This window comes from Polypterus senegalus, chromosome 13 (assembly GCF_016835505.1).
Source record: "Polypterus senegalus isolate Bchr_013 chromosome 13, ASM1683550v1, whole genome shotgun sequence".
Lineage (NCBI taxonomy): Eukaryota > Metazoa > Chordata > Cladistia > Polypteriformes > Polypteridae > Polypterus > Polypterus senegalus.
In genome coordinates, this window is record NC_053166.1 from 152,817,841 (window position 1) to 152,837,589 (window position 19,749).

The window sequence follows — 19,749 nt, forward strand, 5'->3', positions numbered from 1 at the left end:
GCATAATACTGCCATAAAATGTCTAATGAGCAGTGTGCTGCCAAATATGCCATGAGGCACAAAATGATTAAAAAAAAAGACTAGAGACAAAAACAAATGAAACTGCATCCATTTTTCTGAACCTGATTATCTTTGCTGGGGTTGAAGAAAATGATCATGTAGCCCTGCATCAGGGCATTAAACAACCAAAAGTAGATAGAATATCAGTCTATGTCACAAAAATATGCTTTTGCACACTAGATCAGTGTTTCTGACTATGTGTTTTTGGCCATGGCTAAGAAACATGAGTCCAAAGAGAAAGTCTAAGGAGTTTGTACAATCTACACAGCCATAACTACAGTCAGGCTGTGCCCCTGCCCTGTAATACTACTTCCTACACTACTGTTCCTCCTATCTGTAACTGACTAAATTTAAACATCAATGCATATAATTTTATAACAGACAACAAAAGAAAACTAAAAGTTGAAAAGCCCTTCAACTTGGATGTTTGTCTAAATAATAAATTGATTCATTTAATTAATGTAACATACAGAGCTGGATAGACATACATTTTATGCAGAATACACACTGGCATGTCCATTTTCTTTCATATTCTACATTCACCTCTGCTTTCTACACAAAAGTCTGGTTTTACAAAAAATAAATAAGATGTAAATGACATTTACTCTGTGATACAGTGAGGATTATGGGAAAGAGTGGAATGAAAATCTTAAAAATCACTGATGTTTACACCATACTGATGTGTACACAACACATTGAGTTATTTATTTCAAAGAAAATAATGCCAAAAGATCTTGAGCCAGAGCTCAGCTACATAATTATTCTGTAAAACGTATGTCGTGCAGCAGTTCTGAAAGAAGTACAGAATTTCATAAACATCTATTTTAGGCCCAGCAGTTTTGAACTGTGTAGGAAGAATTAATTACATGTTTTCTCAAAAGGCATTACAATCTGGTTATTTCAAGAAAGAAAGTGATGTCAAATACAGTTCTGCTGCAGAAATGTAACATCCAGCCGGATGTGGAAAATTGTGAACATTTTTTAAAATGAAAACCTGCAAATTAAGCAATGTTTTGAGAAATTATTGTAGAATTGTTTTGTTATCATTGTTTCTTCTCACACTGATAGTAAGAACACAGTGCTGCTATTGTCAGAATTTGATTTAGGCTCCACTTCTAGTCAATCCTTCCATTTGCAAATTGCTTTTGCCCTCCACCAATGTATGTTGCCATGCAGTATAAACCAGACAGAAGTAATATGATGGAAGGTAAAAGGAAATAAAAAGCAAGCTGGGAGAGAGCTGGTTCTAGCCTTGCTCTTCGTGTCATAGTGAACCCAAGCTCCTTTTAAAATTCTTTGTTCTTGTTCTTTTTTTTTTTTTTTGTCATTTTGCTTGTTTTTTGGATTATGCCTTGGTTTTACATTTTGTTACCTTGGCATGTTCCTTTTTTTCTTCTGTTCTGCTCATTTTGTGTATGACCATCTGCCTGTCTACGTTTGTTTACTCATTGGATTGCAGACTTCATTGATATATATTTTTAATCACTTTTTGCCTGTCATTCTATTGACTCATTCACATTTGCACATCAATGAAGATGTGCACTTGCCTTCGTGTTTTAGAGACCTTTTTCTATAGAGATACCAGCACCTAGGGGCTGCAGCTACCATGTTTTCACATTTTCACAGTCCAGTGTACACCATAACTCTATATCAAGTGTTTTCCAAATTCTTTAAATTTGATGTGGTAAGTTGAGTTATGATTTGGGGTTTTTATTAGAAAAGAGGAATTGTGAGATCCAAGGAAAACTTAAATACAAATGTATTTATTCATTATATAATAAGAAAAACTAGGAAATTCAAACAGAGAATTGGCCAAGTAATTAAACAAGTAATATAAATAGATAAAGACTATGAGAATATGTCAATGTTCCTTTAGTATTAATAAAAAATTAATAAAAAATCAGTCTAAACGATTACAAAAATATACAAAAGAAATGGTCCAAATAAAATCAAGGATATTAGGCCTGGCAAACAGAAAAATATACAAAAGAGAAAAACTAAATAAATGTAAGAAAATTACACACACTAGAATATACACAAAAACTAAAGCTATAACAGAGAGGCCTTATACAAGGAAACATTCCAAAACTAAAATGCCTAAAAAACTTCATCCATCCAAAAATCAAAAAAAGCAAAACCTACCAAAAAACATGAATAACAAAAACACAAAGATCAATCTTAGAAGAGAAGTGGAGCCTACAACACAGACCGCTTTCTCAAAACCCCTGTCGTTAGTCTTAGCCTATGCAATCTTTCAATAGGGACTCCATTGGCAACTCCATGAGCTGTTCAGCCACAGGGCAGAAAGGCAACACCCTCTTGGCTCAACATAAAGGGGACAGGGGAAACAAGCAAAATTACCATAATTAAAAAGCAAAGATCATTAGAAAATACTTGACAAAGAAAAAAAGGTAACTGAAAACCAAAGAACTGAGCCACAGCATAACCATTACTGGCTACTATATTTCAATGTGTTTTTTTACTTGTTTTACTCAAATACAGTATATTGTAGCAGCATCATTGAAACACATATTCTTTTCCGTTCGCCTGGGAGGACCATTACATACTGCGTTACACTGCGACCACCGCCAACCACCCACCTGCGGTGCGAAGACAGCCAGGCAGCAGGCCCACCACGCATTCCTTTTGTCTATCGAGGTGCCCCCACGCAGCCATTTTTGCTAGAGATGCCGAACATGCGCCAACAGCAGCTATGGCACGTAGCAACAGATGTTTTATGTTGATTTATGTGTGAAACAATTGCTTTGTGTGCTTCTCAGAAAACTGAGTTTTTTACAAAAAATATTCAGCCCTCAAAGAGTTAAGAAAGGATGGCTTGGGTTTCTATCTCCTCTAGATGCCTCTAGAGGCCAAATGTCCCCCTGGACTGAGATTTAATTGGATGCTGTGAGTAGATATTGAGGCAACGTTGGCTGAAGATGGAGAAGACAATTGTACTGTCACTCTACCACTCATGATTCCATTAAGATTATTAACACTTTCATCAAAAAAGGCAGAAAGCAGGTGTCAAAAGCAAATGACATCAAATGAGTAGAAGGTTAACACTAGGAAAAAATTTGCTATGAATGCATAATTTTAAAGATAACAAGTTATTGTATTTAATAATAATAATTTTTATAGCACCATTCCCATGTTCCACGGTGTATATATACAGCATATAATAAATCAATTTTTCTTATCACAGGAAGTCTACCTTGCTTTTTTGAAGACGAACATTTTATTTTCTGTAACTTGAATGGGAACTAGGGCCATTATTTGACAAAAGAAAGTAAAGATGAACTAATATGTTTTAAATGTGATCTTGAGAAATACACCATGTGGCGTACTCACAGTTTGAAGTATTGAACACTTAATGGACTTCCAATTTCAATCAAAAAAAGCAAACAATGAAACATCACCCAGAACAATACAATGAAAACAGCATTAACGCAAACAAAACCCATACAAAAAATAAATAATTTTTTCTTTAGTACTAAGAAAACAGATCAATAATCGAAGGTAAAATGATCACTATTCCAAGTCACACTTGAATTCTGATTGTATTTAAGGGTAAGTGGATACTTTTGAACATTTCAAAAGCAAGAGCTATCCCAAAATAACTAAAAAAATGCAACATTATGAAGCAGGAAGCACATATTCAAACAGAAGAAAATATATGCTTTTATCCTAACACAGCAAAAAAGGGTTCACGAAGAGAAACTTTCAACAATCCCAAAGTGTCATTCTTCAGGCCTTGCTGTGTTCTAAGCTGGCTTTGCATCGCATTCCCAAATTGCTCCCTTTAACTTGGGTGCCGTTTCCTCCAAACAGGGGACTGTTGCTCATGTCGAACAACCCTGTTGTTGTCCTTCATGTGGCCAAGTATGAATTTATAGTTCCAGTAACACTGCCTCAGAGTGGCTTGTGGGAAATTATTAGTAGTGAGATCTAGGGCTCACATGCAACTACTGAGTGACTTCTAGTGTAGGGATGGCTCTATAAAATCCTGAGAATTTTCAAGCAGGGTATTTTCTGATAAGTTTAGAAACCACTGCTACTCTGAGGCTGCCATTTTATGTTAGTGTTTAGATGTCCAATCTTGCCTCTGTGCTATGCCCTATGCTATGAAAACTGGGACCAACTAAGTGACCATTTGTACCTCTTTCAACTCTGAAACCTGCTTGGTCTTCCAATATAACTGTTTTAGCTGTTGTAACATTCTTGTCTAGACTTTCCCTAGAACACTCAGCAGGATGATACCTCTGTGGTTACTGTAGTCCTTTTTGTCACCTTTCTATATATTGGCACAATGATGACTTTAACCCAATATTTTGGACACTTTTTTTCTCTTCATATATTTTGCTGCACAGTGTGTGTAATAAGTACAGTATCTTCAAAAATGGATAGAAAATAAGCTACCACATTTGTCGCTTCCACCACATTAGTATGCTGAGTAACTTTGTGTGACTTGTTGCCTCCAGTATAGATTTTTACAAAGATATATAATTAGGGTTCCAGTAACTCAAGTGTCTGTGGGCTTGCAGAAATCTTTTCATTCTTTTTTCTTTACTCAGTCTTGTTCCTTCTCATGGATGCAATGAGCCAGAACAGTTTTGCAGTTTGTACTAGTGTGTACAACCTTGTAGAAAAATCCTCAGCCTGTATATACTCCCAAGATCAGTTGAAAGCATATCACTAAGTCAGCAGGAGGAAATCCAGGCAAACACAAGAGGAACATGCCACTTCCACACAGAAGACACCCTAGCTGTAAATGAAGTTGGTTTTCAACGACCATGGTACAGATGCTTCCATCGAATTTCAGGTCGACACAGGACCTATAATAGTTAACCAAGTGTTATTTAATCAGTGTGAGACTGGCTTCTGATAAAGAAAAAGATGATTTTAGCTACATGCAGCTAGTGATATATTTTAATTATGAATTATCTGCATTCTTACTTCCTCTCCTCTTTAGCTCAGTAGTAAGCGCTCCAGCAGTTTTCGCAAAGCAATTGCCAATGGTCGACGTACTTTGCAGAGAGAAATCCTCCTGGATGAGACAGGGCTTGGCATTTACAAGCGATTTGTGCGCTATGTTGCATATGAAATTCTACCCTGTGAAAACGATAGACGCTGGTACTTCCATCAGAATCGTTTCTGCCCACCGCCTGTCTTCATGGCAGTCATCACAGTTGTACAAGTAGGTCTGATGCTTTTTCATATCCAACATTTGAATGTCCAATTAGGATGTAATAGCTTTCCAACTACAAAAGAATAATATTTAAGTGTTTTGTGGCTGTTATTGTGATAGCAGCAGCATTGTAAAAAAAGTAAAATTTTGATATATATAGATTTTGAATTGTTAAACTATAAAATATTTTTAGCCACCTCCTGAAAGGCAATGTATATAACAAATAATTCATTGTTGTCATTTGCTCTTATGGACATCTCAACAAACACACACATGTGTATAACATTGACTATGTATTGACTTTACAATTAAATTTTAGCATTTGAGTATTATGTAAACAAAGACAATTAAGTTAAAGTTTACAATATTTAATCTTTTAAAGACTGCCTGCAGCTGTGAGTAGGAAAATGTGACTACGGAACCTCGAGCTAACTAAAAGGAATTTTAGGATTTTTATGTGAACCCACAATTTTTTACTAAGGAGGCTTGAAACTAAGAATTTTATAATGCTATATGTACATGACAAAAAACTTCAACTTGAATGGTTATTTGGGTCTGATGTTTAACAGTTTGACTCTTTTTTACTCTTCCCTTGTTTTCCTAGATCATTGTGTTTATTTGCTATGGTGCCAAACTCAACAAATGGGTTCTCCAAACATACCACCCAGACTTCATGAAGAGTCCACTTGTTTATCATCCTGGACATCGGGCCCAGGTGTGGAGATTCTTCACTTACATCTTCATGCATGTTGGGTAAGTGTGTAGGAACCAAGAGGTTGAGAAAAAAAATGTGATTTTGTTTTGTGTTTCACCATCTCTGTTTTAATTTTGAAATATTTTTTATTTATTGGCAGAAACAGTACTGCAGTAGTTAGTGCTGTAACCTCACAGTTCCAGGGTTCTATGTTAAAATCTTAAACCAGTATCTGTGTTTATATATTCAACCATGTCCTCATGAAATTACTGTGGCTTTGTTTACATGTCACAAACACATGTAAGTTACGATGATTAGTCATTGGCCTGGCATGATTGAGTGTGGTAATATGTGTGTGAATGTGCCCTGCAGTAGGCACTGTCTCCTGCTTTATCTGTATTGATGTGGGAATGAATGGCCCCACTGCAAATCTAAATCAAAATAAATGGTTTTTGAAAACGAATGCATATGTTATTATTATATATTAATTTGAAGCTATTATTGCTGCCAATTAAGAAAAAAAACACATAGTTTTATATTGATTAATGGATAATTGCAGCATTTTACAACCTGTGGGCCATAGCAGCAAGTGGGCTGACACCCCAGCCTCTCATCCTCCCCACCACTCCAAAGAATATGCTCGATTCACAATGGCAGCATTAATTTCTGCCAAAGGATCTTCTATAAAGCACTTGGGTAAGGGGCTGAATATTTAACATGAATAAGAAATTTCAGTTTTTGATTTTTAGAAAAGTTGGCAATTATGGGTTGTTGAGTGTTGATTGATGTGCAAAATAGCAAATTTATCTATCCACTTTAATAAAAGGACAAATATCTGTGTGTTTGTGTGTCTGTCTGGTTGCTAAATCCTCCTGATAAATCTACAATACAAAAAATTGTGCAGAAAGTGAAAAGGTTTGAATACAGTCTGAATCCACTGTACATAGAGAAGGTTATTGGCAGTGTGATTCATGCTTTAATTTCAAACTATAATTTTTGAATAATCAAACGTTTTAGATAAAAAAAAAAAATTTCCATATTACAATGGATTAAATGCATATTTAACAAAATGAATTGCAGGACTTCAAGAACATACTGTATGTTAGTCTAGTCAGTCCAATTTTATTTTTCAGGTTAGAGCAACTTGGGTTCAATGCCCTTTTGCAGCTTGTCATCGGAGTACCACTCGAGATGGTTCATGGCCTTGTGCGCATAAGCCTTCTGTATATTGCTGGTGTATTAGCAGGTCAGTGAAAAATATTGTGCCAACAAACTAACAGATTTTTAAGAGTATTAAATCATCCAAGTGACAGTGGGGAGTGAATACTGCAAAAGCAACGATATCTGTATCTAATTTTATTCTCATAATCCTATAATGTGTTGTTTTGTTAAACTTTATTAGCATATTTGTAATCAAGTTACACACTGCCTGTTTATTACAAACATGTAAGAGGCAGAAATTAAATTATTATTGGGTTAAAGGAAATTAATGGTGATTTTCACAAAGTATTGTTTTATTTCATTAAGTAAATAGCAAGGATAACTTCTCATTATATACTGCTCAAAAGAATTAAAGGAACACTTTTTAATCAGAGTATAGCATAAAGTCAATGAAACTTATGGGATATTAATCTGGTCAGTTAAGTAGCAGAGGGGGTTGTTAATCAGTTTCAGCTGCTGTGGTGTTAATGAAATTAACAACAGATGCACTAGAGGGGTAACAATGAGATGACCCCCAAAACAGGAATGGTTTAACAGGTGGAGGCCACTGACATTTTTCCCTCCTCATCTTTTCTGACTGTTTCTTCACTAGTTTTGCATTTGGCTACAGTCAGTGTCACTACTGGTAGCATGAGGCGATACCTGGACCCTACAGAGGTTGCACAGGTAGTCCAACTTCTCCAGGATGGCACATCAATACATGTCATTGCCAGAAGGTTTGCTGTGTCTCCCTGCACAGTCTCAAGGGCATGGAGGAGATTCTAGGAGACAAGCAGTTACTCTAGGAGAGCTGGAGAGGGCCATAGAAGGTCCATAACCCATCAGCAGGACCAGTATCTGCTCCTTTGGGCAAGGGGAACAGGATGAGCACTGCCAGAGCCCTACAAAATGACCTCCAGCAGGCCACTGGTGTGAATGTCTCTGACCAAACAGCCAGAAAGACTTCATGAGGGTGATCCAAGGGCCCCATGTCCTCTAATGGACCCTGAGCTCACTGCCCAGCAGCATGCAGCTCGATTGGCATTCGCTATAGAATACCAGAATTGGCAGATGCACCACTGGTGCCCTGTGCTTTTTACAGATGAGAGCAGGTTCACCCTGAGCACGTGACAGAAGTGAAAGGGTCTGGAGAAGCCATGGAGAACATTATGCTGCCTGTAACATCATTCAGCATGAGCAGTTTGGTGGTGGGTTAATGATTGTCTGGAGAGGCATATCCATGGAGGGTCACACAGACCGCTACAGGCTTGACAAAGGCACCTTGGCTGCCATTAGGTATCAGGATGAAATCCTTGGACCCATTGTCAGACCCTATGCTGGTACAGTGGCTCCTGGTGCATGACAATTCCTGGCCTCATGTGGTGAGAGTATGCAGGCAGTTCCTGGAGGATGAAGGAATTGATACCATTGACTGGCCACCACACTTTCCTGACCTAAATCCAATAGAACACCTCTGGGACCATCCAATGCCACCAGGTTGCACCTCAGACTGTCCAGGAGCTCAGTGATGCCCTGGTCCAGATCTGGGAGGAGATCCCCCACAACACCATCTGTCATCTCATTAGAAGCATGCACCAATGTTGTCAGGCATGTATACAAGAACACAGGGGCCATACAAAGTGCTGCGTACAATTTTGAGTTGCTGCAATTAAATTTTGGCAAAATGGACTAGCCTGCCACATAATTTTTTCACTCTGATTTTTGGGGCGTCTTTGAATTCAAGGCTCTGTAGGTTGATCATTTTCATTTCCATCAAACGATGTGGCATCCTTTCGTTCCTAACACATTACCCAGTCTATATCAGTATAGATATCCAGGAGGATTTCTTTTTCCCATTGAGATCTGATGTGTTTTCAAAGTGTTCCTTTAATTTTTTTGAGCAGTATATTACTGCAGTTCTTTTTTCAATTGACTTCCATATCAATGTATGACTAAATAGTGCAGGTTCTTAATGCCGCTTCTAGATTCGTAACCTAATGAATACATCATATCTGCCCTGGATAATTTGCTTTGGATTCCTATATAACTCCAAATCAATGTCAACAATTTAGTACAAATCTAAACTATAAATTAAAAAAGTTTCAGCACACACCCATCACTGTTACTTGACACCTTCAGTCAATTGATATCAGCATGCTGTCTATTTTAAACACTTATTATGACAGTCTTGGAAAATGCATACACATCTCTGTGGCTTTTATTAACATGGAACTTCTCTGTCTATGTAAGTAAGGCTCCATAAATGCTGGATTTCCAATTACACACGTAAAATCCCTTTTCCTTTCTTTACTTTTATACTGGCTCTACCTAGATATATTTTATTTGCTTACTGCTTCTTTTGTTCCTTTTATGGTGCTGCTGAAACTACTCTGCTTTACATCTCTTGATATTATTCATCATTCCGGAGTACATCAGTCCATTTTTTTATTTAACTCTTCCTGGTATTTAAAAAAACCTGCTGCTATGTCATGTGAAATACAATATCTTAAATAAAATTTCTTAGAAGTTTACAGAAATATATTCGTATCATGAAGTTGAACAGTGCCTAATTTTGGACATCCTCTCTGTGCTAAGAGATGGACTGACCAGTTTTGATCTAAAACTATTATTCAATTTTCAGCTCTCAGATTCCATGAGGGTGTTATTGAGGCACTCATTGAGATCCAAATTTTAGAAGGCTTACCATTTTAAGTGGAGATCATTGAATACAATTAGTTATTTCCTTTTGCACTGTCCCTTTAAAATGTTTGGGGTATTAAAGGTTATTAAACTGTATATAAAACACAAACATTTTTTATTGTGGAAAGAGACTTTTCTTATTATTATTTATTATTCACAATTTGTTTGAAGTTGTATTTTTATATCCACTATTCAAGCAAATTAAGGAAGACAAAAAAATTGGTATTTTAATGATGTCATAATGGACTTCCAAGATTATTCTTTTTTTTATTAATGTGGATGGGCAGCTTTTAGTAATAACTGATCATCTTCTCCGTATTTCTGAAAGTGGTGTTGTATGCACTCTTAAATGAAGCTATAAATGTTTTTGGTCAGAAATCAAATAGACCGTTTTTCTTAAAGAAAATAAGATTAAAGTAAGCCAGAAAAAGGCAGCTATTTGGATTTTATATTTAAATGCTTAGATGATCATGATTCATTAATAAATTACATACGGTTGTTTGCTTATCTGCTTTTCATGTTCAATTTTTTCACATTGCCAGTTCTCAGAAATGTTTGTAATTGTATGGAAACTCTGTATCCTTAATAGTGACTCATTCTTAGCTTATAGTAGATTGATGATATGTGGCCTTTGTCCCATAGGAACATATCTGATCTGTGTACTGACCGTGTCCTGTTCCAGACCATATTTCAGCATGTACAAAATGGAAGACTACTTTATAAAATACTTTCTTGTTTTACAGTAGTGGACTTACATTTCTTACTAGATAATACATAAGCAAAACTGTTCACATTGTGTTCAAAGGTCCATTAATGGTAACTGGCATTATTCATGCAACCTTCAACTTAATGTTTTTACTATGGCCTTTGGGCAAGTTGGGGTGATACAGTTGTTATTTAACCACTTCTCTCACACTTAGGATTACTTAACAGATTCTGTAAATATTTATACATTTGTGATATATATCATATTTCAGTGGTGATAATACTATATGTATATGGTACAACTCAGTTTACGAGTCATATGAATACTTTTAAAACAAAGGCAGTTGCTAATAATATAGAACGTTCAGGTTGAAAGTTGGACAAATGTGATAAGAATCTGACACTATTACATGAACATAATTAATTCTTTACCAATTTAACTTTAGTGTAAATTTAGTATTTATTTGTATTATCATTATTACAAATATTAATTAAAAGAACCTTTTAGGACACTCAGGACAAATTAACACACATTACACAACACACCAAGTATTAAATACTATAAAATAACACAAAACAGTTTAAAATTCCATATAATTAATGGAACACAGTCTAAGACATAGACAAATTAGTTTAAAAAGATGCATTTTACTTTGAAGTTTGATTATTATGGTGACAGACCTCAATACTTCCTTTACTATTTATAACAAATCAATATCATTAACATAATTAGTTTGAAAACAAGAGTTCACTGCAATTATTAAAAGGCTCCACAGTGGCATGACATGGGGTAGATGAGATCCAACTGGTAATGCTGAAAGCACAGGATATTGTTGATTTTTAGCTAATGTGCCTTTTCAGTGCTGCATGAAAGCTGAGAACTGTATCTTGTGCTGTCTGTCAAAAGAGTGTGTTCCAATAACCAAGGTATTACACTCCTCAGACTGTCTCCAAGTACCTTTGAGTTCTGTTTATGAGTAAGGGAACATGTGATTGTGAAATTGATCAGCAAATTGGTGCAGCTGCAGAAGTTTTCTGGATATACACTCACCTAAAGGATTATTAGGAACACCTGTTCAATTTCTCATTAATGCAGTTATCTAATCAACCAATCACATGGCAGTTGCTTCAATGCATTTAGGGGTGTGGTCCTGGTCAAGACAATCTCCTGAACTCCAAACTGAATTTCAGAATGGGAAAGAAAGGTGATTTAAGCAATTTTGAGCGTGGCATGGTTGTTGGTGCCAGACGGGCCGGTCTGAGTATTTCACAATCTGCTCAGTTACTGGGATTTTCACGCACAACCATTTCTAGGGTTTACAAAGAATGGTGGGAAAAGGGAAAAACATCCAGTATGCGGCAGTCCTGTGGGTGAAAATGCCTTGTTGATGCTAGAGGTCAGAGGAGAATGGGTCGACTGATTCAAGATGATAGAAGAGCAACTTTGACTGAAATAACCACTCGTTAAAACCGAGGTATGCAGCAAAGCATTTGTGAAGCCACAACACGCACAACCTTGAGGCGGATGGGCTACAACAGCAGAAGACCCCACCGGGTACCACTCATCTCCACTACAAATAGGAAAAAGAGGCTACAATTTGCATGAGCTCACCAAAATTGGACAGTTGAAGACTGGAAAAATGTTGCCTGGTCTGATGAGTCTCGATTTCTGTTGAGACATTCATATGGTAGAGTCAGAATTTGGCATAAACAGAATGAGAACATGGATCCATCATGCCTTGTTACCACTGTGCAGGCTGGTGGTGGTGGTGTAATGGTGTGGGGGATGTTTTCTTGGCACACTTTAGGCCCCTTAGTGCCAATTGGGCATCGTTTAAATGCCAAGGGCTACCTGAGCATTGTTGCTGACCATGTCCATCCCTTTATGACCACCATGTACCCATCCTCTGATGGCTACTTCCAGCAGGATAATGCACCATGTCACAAAGCTCGAATCATTTCAAATTGGTTTCTTGAACATGACAATGAGTTCACTGTACTAAAATGGCCCCCACAGTCACCTGATCTCAACCCAATAGAGCATTTTTGGGATGTGGTGGAACGGGAGCTTCGTGCCCTGGATGTGCATCCCACAAATCTCCATCAACTGCAAGATGCTATCCTATCAATATGGGCCAACATTTCTAAAGAATGCTTTCAGCACCTTGTTGAATCAATGCCACGTAGAATTAAGGCAGTTCTGAAGGCGAAAGGGGGTCAAACACCGTATTAGTATGGGGTTCCTAATAATCCTTTAGGTGAGTGTATTATACAAAGTGTTCTCACCTATGGTTCAGAACCTTGGGTAGTGACCAAAAGAATTAAATTGCTAGTACATGCAGCAGCAGCAGCAGCAACAACAATTTTCCTGCACAATGATGTTCGGCTAACTTATAGAATGAGTGGTTCAATACTGGAGGTCTTTAAAGTAGAACTACTGTTCCTTTGAGACAAGAAGAGCCAGATGAGGTGGTTTGGGCATTTAGTTGAAGAGTCCTTTGTTTGCTTTCCCCAGGAAATATACAAGGCATGGTCCACTGGGAGAAGACTAAGTGGCAGAGCCACTGGAAGGATTATATCTCTTGACTCTCCTATGGTTGTTTGGTTGAATGGCCCAGCTCAGTATAATGCTCCTGCAGTTCTCATCAGTTTGTATTTCCCCATGGCATTAAGAGAAGAGCCAAGCAAAATTACACCTTTTATTGGCTAACTAAAAAGATCACAATATGCAAGCCTTTGAGGCAACTCAGGCCCCTTCTTGCCTGAAGAAGGGGCCCGAGTTGCCTCGAAAGCTTGCATATTGTAATCTTTTTAGTTAGCCAATAAAAGGTGTCATTTTGCTTGGCTCTTCTCTGTATTCATAATGGCTAACACGGTACAACACCCTAGTCCCACGGCATTAATAAATTTTATTTATATATATATCTATATCTATATCTATATCTATATCTATATATATATATATATATATATATATATATATATATATATATATATATATATATATATATATATATCTGTGTCCCACTATTTTGTGGACACCACCATATTGTTATTGATGATGACGTCCGTTGCTGGGTCACCTGAATTAGTGACATTATCAAGTCAACATTATAAAAGATGGCAGAATTCATTATCTTGTGTCAAACCTTGAATCAAAGAACCACAAACTAACAAAGACTATTGTTAGTGAGAAAAAGAATACAAGATTAGATTTAGGATTTTGACTTTTTTTAAATTGAGTTCTAGTCTCCATTCTTGTTTTGTTGACTGGTTTATTTAAAATTAAACATGCTTTGACCCCTGTCTGACAACTAACAATACTTTTGGTTTATCTCTGTGAAAGTCTGTTTTTTCCCAGTTAATCAGTTTGTATATTCATCCTTCCTAACCTTTTGTTTCAATGAGAATTCACAACAGATGAGGATAATAATGAAAAACAAGATACATAAACACTGTCTGTTATACAAAACAATTTCCATAACCAGAAGAAGACATTCTTTAATGACATGTTAACCAGTTTTATAAATAATTGACTGAATTTGTCATTTGCTCAAAATTATTGTTTTGCAGCCTGAGAGGTCAAGATTGTTTATATGTTGACTATATGGTTGTGGCAGTGGGAGGATTACAAAAAGGTTTCTTATGCTGCATTCACACTCTGTAGGAGTTTTTGGATTCACCACTTAATAACATCTTGCTTTCCAACATCACTGTGTTTATGTGATTTTCTGGGTAGTTTTGGGAGAAATGCCAGGTCACTATTGATTTGCTGCTCGATCTGCACAAAAATAATTAAAATTCATATCCTCTTTTTTTTTGTAAATAAATTAACAAAGTTATCTGTGAATTGTCGCACTGGGAGCTATGATTTGGAACACAGTAAACATAGCATTGTACCTGCTGGGAGAGATCTGGGTGACTCAAGGAAGAACACATAAGGATTACTGGCGTTGCCCCACGTGTTATTACAGTGGCTATATTATTTTTCTTCTTTCTATCGATATGTGACAGGCTTTGCAAATTGTTGGGTAATCCCATGTACAATGGACTGGTGACTTACATGGATGGGCCATATGGATGTGACAGTGGAGCAGTGATGGCAGTCATGATTTTAGGAAAGCTCTTGTACCTGCTGAGAAGTACCAGGAAGATCCACAGGAACAACACTGTAGGAGGACTACAAGATTATTATCTTGCTGTCATCAGTGATATGACAAGGAAACAACACATCTGCCTGGTTAAAATTTACAGGTGGACAATACCCAACTACATGCCTGCCATCTCTCAGGAATGCTTGCACAACATTAGCACCCTTTCCTGCTCAGATGTGGCCCAGCACACTTTTTTTGATTAAGCATGTAAGAGATGTTCATGGATCCCAACTACAGTATCCACTATATGTCCAGTTGATTGTTGCTTTCCTGGAAGAAAAGTTTCACAATGCTCAGTATGATACACCATAGAACACTATTTGGCACCTTTTATACCCTAATGTCATGATGTATAGCTACTTGGATCACCAATCATAGCTGATTAGTCCAATATTAAAAAAAAGTGTAGGTCCTCTGTAATCCGAGTTTGAAATCATTATGTAGTCTTTCAGGTTCTTCAAGCTCCTAATACTGATTATGTGAAGTAACCTAGGATAAGCTAATTTAAGGTAAAGCTATAGCAAAGCTGTTTTATTTTGGTAGAGTAATATATATGCTCTTGGGTTGAAAGACTTTAGCAGAAAAATACTTGCCAAACTGGTTTAAGACACATCCTCTCCCAACTCTGTCGTACAATGCAAAGAGACTTAGTCATAAGGGGGGTCTGGGGTAAACACTAAATTACATTGCTTTGCCTAAATTATAAATAAAGACATACAAAATATTTATCAAGTGAAATGCAAAATCTCACATCACAACAAAAGCAAAATAAATATCCTGGTTGAATTAATAGAAATCAATATATCTGTGGTTATTATATGCAGAGATCTATTGTAATCATTTATAGGTAAGATAACTGGGTAGCATTGGTAGCACAAAAAAATAAGGAAACCGGGATAAAGAAATTCATTATTTTGCCTTATATTGGAAAGCTGATTAGACGGTCGGTACAGTATTGCAGTTCATGCTGACTGTAAAATAGTGTATATATATATATATATATATATATATATATATATATATATATATATATATATATATATATATATATATATATATATATATTTATAATATATATATAATACAGCACTTCTGGGTGCTTTAGAGAATTAACAAAACAATATTACTGGTTTTCCATAGACATCCAAGGCAGGAATTTATGAGCAATTGTGAAAGTACTTCTGACATTCCCAACAGAGCTCTCCTCAGTTCTCAAATGTACTTGTGAGATCTTTTTTTTTTCTGTGACAGATTCAGCCCATTGAGAAAATTATTTGTCACATACTATAATAATCCTGACACTAATATCTCCTTTTGTTTCTGCTGCATTTTCTTATTTTCTTCTACCTTTGTTTGTTTTTTTTTAAATGGGTTGTATTTCTTCATGCATGTTCCTTAGTAACCTATCTGTTGAAAGTAAAATTACAACAAAAGAAGGTTGCAGAAAACCATTTTGCTCCTTTAAATCAATTATTTTATATCAATGCTAATTCATTTAATCTTATTCACTTGACAGTGATGTTAATGGATTTTTCCTGCCTATTGAGTAAATGTAACTTTAGTTATATATTTCTTTGTTTGATCCCAAGTGTTTAAATTCAGAATTGATTAAGGTATTGTTTAATGTTCCCATCTTCATGATTTTGAAAACAAGGTTTGAAAAAATATGCACATCTTTTAAATTTTAAAAATGAACATCTTTAAAACTTTAAAAAAGAGAGGCTATTTTTCTTGCTAAATCTGTACTAGTTCTCCTTTTTTGTAGAATGATGCACAAAGTATTTACTGCTTGAAAGCTGAAAATAATACAAGTGGAAGAAATCCTTAAACTAGTGTATTGTCAAATTTTTCATTTCATTTTGCAGTATCACTGAAAAACTAATGTCAAGTATCAGGATTTTAATTACCTTTCAGATAGCCTTGGACTCACAATTCCTCCTAACCCATTAACAGCTGTGTTTGGTGTTCTTCCAGATGGGTTTAAAGCGGAGAAAGACAAACAAATTGTGATTGCATTCACTACACTTTTGGCACGCAGACTTATTCTCATAAACTGGAAAAACCCAAACTCTCCTCTTTTAAGTCAGTGGGAAACCGATGTGTTATATTATTTGAAATTGGAAAAAATCAAATACTCAGTTAGAGGATCCATACAGACTTTTTTCAAAACATGGCAGGATCTAATCAGTAATATTTTAAAATAAGTTCATAAAGTATCAGGATTTAATTTCTTATTTATTTTGGTTTTTTTTGTGTCATATACAGTATAGAAGCAAAAATCTATGCCGTAGTGTTAACATGCAAAGCAACACAAGTTGGAATGTGTAAAAATACATTTTCTTTGAACCTGCATAATAAAATTGGATTTTACACATTCTAACAAATTTCATTCCACAAATATCTACACAAATGCAGAGATTTCTACACCAAACCCTGTATCCATATTTACATCACACAATTGGTTTTTTTTGCCCAGTTTAATGATGTCAGAGCGTTTTAACAAAGGAGAACTCCATAAGATTATTTGCCTGGTTAAGAAGCCAAGTTTCTGCTTTAACCAAGTTATTCACCTTAATCCAGGTATCTGTGTGTATGTAAATCCACTGACTGTTAGAGTACTTAACAGCATTTACTATACAGGGTTCTGTTCTGCTTTGTGTGTGATGCTGCCAGGATAAGCTCCTATTGCTTTGTGACCTGTAATTGGAATGAGGAATCAGAAACTATACATAAAAATAGAAGTATTATATTATGAACATGTTGTACTCTCTAGGTTGGCCTGTACTAATTTTTCTATAAGTGGCCTAATGAAGAGCTCTATATGCCGAATCCTTTCACAATAAAGAATAAATAAGTACTGCTGTTTGTATAGCACATCACAAAGAACTTCCTACGTAACAGAAAAAGCACCTAATTCTGGTATTAGAGTCAACCAGCTTATAGCAGACTCCCACAAGAGCTAAATTCCTGTGTGCTATGAAGAGAATAAATGCACTAATTTAGTACATGATGGATGGCACAAACCAAATTTAAGCCCAGTGGCTATGCACTCTTTTGCTGAGACCTATTTTTATACCATGGTTGCCAGCAAATTGCCATTACCAGGTGGTGTAAACCCACATCACATCCACAAATAAATAATACACATTCTCCTCACTGGGAAGTACAATTAAATGACTGGCAATCTTGAAAATATACTCTAGGGCACAAGATTTTGTAGATAAAACTAGTTTGATTTTATATGTGAAGATGAGCATAAAGTGAATCTTTGTGTACGTTTTATGGTGTTTTCTTATTCTCTTCATAGTGTAGAAATTCACCCCATTTACTATTAACACTAAACAGAACAGATAAAATAAACTCCTCCGACCATACTGTAGAATATATGCACTCACATCATAGAATAAATATAAAAAAATATGAGCTGATAAATAAAATATTAGGGATAATTGTGTGTAGTCTGTGTTATTTATTGTTTTCACATTGACTCTATTATGCTAGTACTAGGGGGTTCGCCCCCTGCTCGCTTTGCTCGCCAGCCACTTCGCATCTCTGCCACTCGCGTTGTCCTACTCTTTGTCTGGGCATGGTTAAATCTCTTGTCACAAAGTCTCGTCTCGTGTGACGTGAGTTCTTCAATCAATCAATCAATCAACATTTATTTATATAGCACATATTCATACAAAAAAAATGTAGCTCAAAGTGCTTTATGTAACACTTGTAGTATTCTTGATATTTTTTAGTTTATAATTTAAAAACAGAATAACAATCTGAAAATCTAACAACATCGCATTAAAGTTTAAAAGATTCTGAAAAGAATGATACCAAACATTTATATGTAGGCTTTAAAATAAGCTCGATTTAAAGCGTGAAAAAAAATGTGACATTAAAACGTCACATAAAATCGTTGCACTTTTTAGGTTTAGGATTTTATATAGAGAGAGTAGATTAGAGCACCCCCATAAGACCTACACAAGTGTGTTGTGATTTGTAAGGTGTGGAGGGTTCAGGTACTTACCTTTAAAATATTGTATTCTCATTGTCAGCTCCCTCTTCTACATTAGCTAAAGGGGAAACTCTGGCTTGAGCTACATAAAGTTTTTATTAGTGAGTTGTAGGGGGGAAGTTTCCCCATTTTCAGATTTTACAATGAAGATGAAAGTGTGTTTGTTATAGTATCACCACTAGACTGAATCATTACATAAAAACTGTGGTCTAGCAACATGGATGATGTACAGTTGCTTAGAGAATATAGCTATTGACTGTATGAGAACCTAAGGCAATGGCACGAATGCAGAGAACAAAAATTGCTGTTGCCATCCAATTACAAGAAAACTCAGTGGATTAGGCTCTAATTATAGACCACCATAGTTAAATGTCACAAGGCATGTTGCTTGTAACTGTCAACTCCAGACTGTATGTGTGTGTGGAATAGTACAATGGAATGGACTGTAGTCACTCATACTACCATGATGTGCACCAGTTTCCTAACACCTTGGAAGCTTGTTCAAAAAATGATTTGATAGACTTATGGTGTGTTCCATATATTACAGTTTTTCTTACCATATGCTAGACCAAATGCTACTACAGCTATTAAATATTAGTGTTGCTCCTTACTCAGCAAGTCCATTAGAAATGTGGGTTGATTTTGGCATGAAAGTGCACTTGCTGTATAATGACTTTTTTGCTGAAGTGAAATGTAAAAGAAATGAATTACAAAAATTTGCAAATAGGGTAGAAGCCAATATAAAGAAATAAAATTCCAGTACAGGGTTGCATGGGCTAACTTTCGATAATAGTGTGAGGAGATCAATAATATGGGAAAACTTCAGAATATAGCCAGTGTTTCACAGATCAGGATACCCATTGGGTGTGTTCCACAAGATGTACACTACTACCTACCTATTGACAGAAGTCCTAGGGAACGTATGGGACAACAAGGAGAGATTATACTGTTTCTCTCAGCATGCTTACATATACTAGGGAATGCACCAGAAGTACCTGGAGACTGCTTCTTGGGTGTGTTCCTTTGTTAAACAGTGACTCCC

The 19,749-nt window shown here is 36.0% G+C and overlaps 1 protein-coding gene across 3 annotated transcripts in view; it reads left to right on the plus strand.

The window, feature by feature from the left end:
• The window catches only part of rhbdl1 (rhomboid, veinlet-like 1 (Drosophila)), a 76,885-nt gene that overhangs the window by 19,753 nt on the left and 37,383 nt on the right, over window positions 1-19,749 (plus strand). For all 3 annotated transcript variants that reach the window (XR_005636293.1, XM_039776013.1, XM_039776014.1), the window contains exons 3-5: window positions 5,033-5,257; window positions 5,853-6,001; window positions 7,076-7,188. Coding sequence is in view for 2 of the 3 variants with exons in the window: in XM_039776013.1 (XP_039631947.1) it covers window positions 5,033-5,257; window positions 5,853-6,001; window positions 7,076-7,188 (487 nt within the window). In the remaining variant the exon portion in view is untranslated. The remainder of the gene's footprint in view (window positions 1-5,032; window positions 5,258-5,852; window positions 6,002-7,075; window positions 7,189-19,749) is intronic.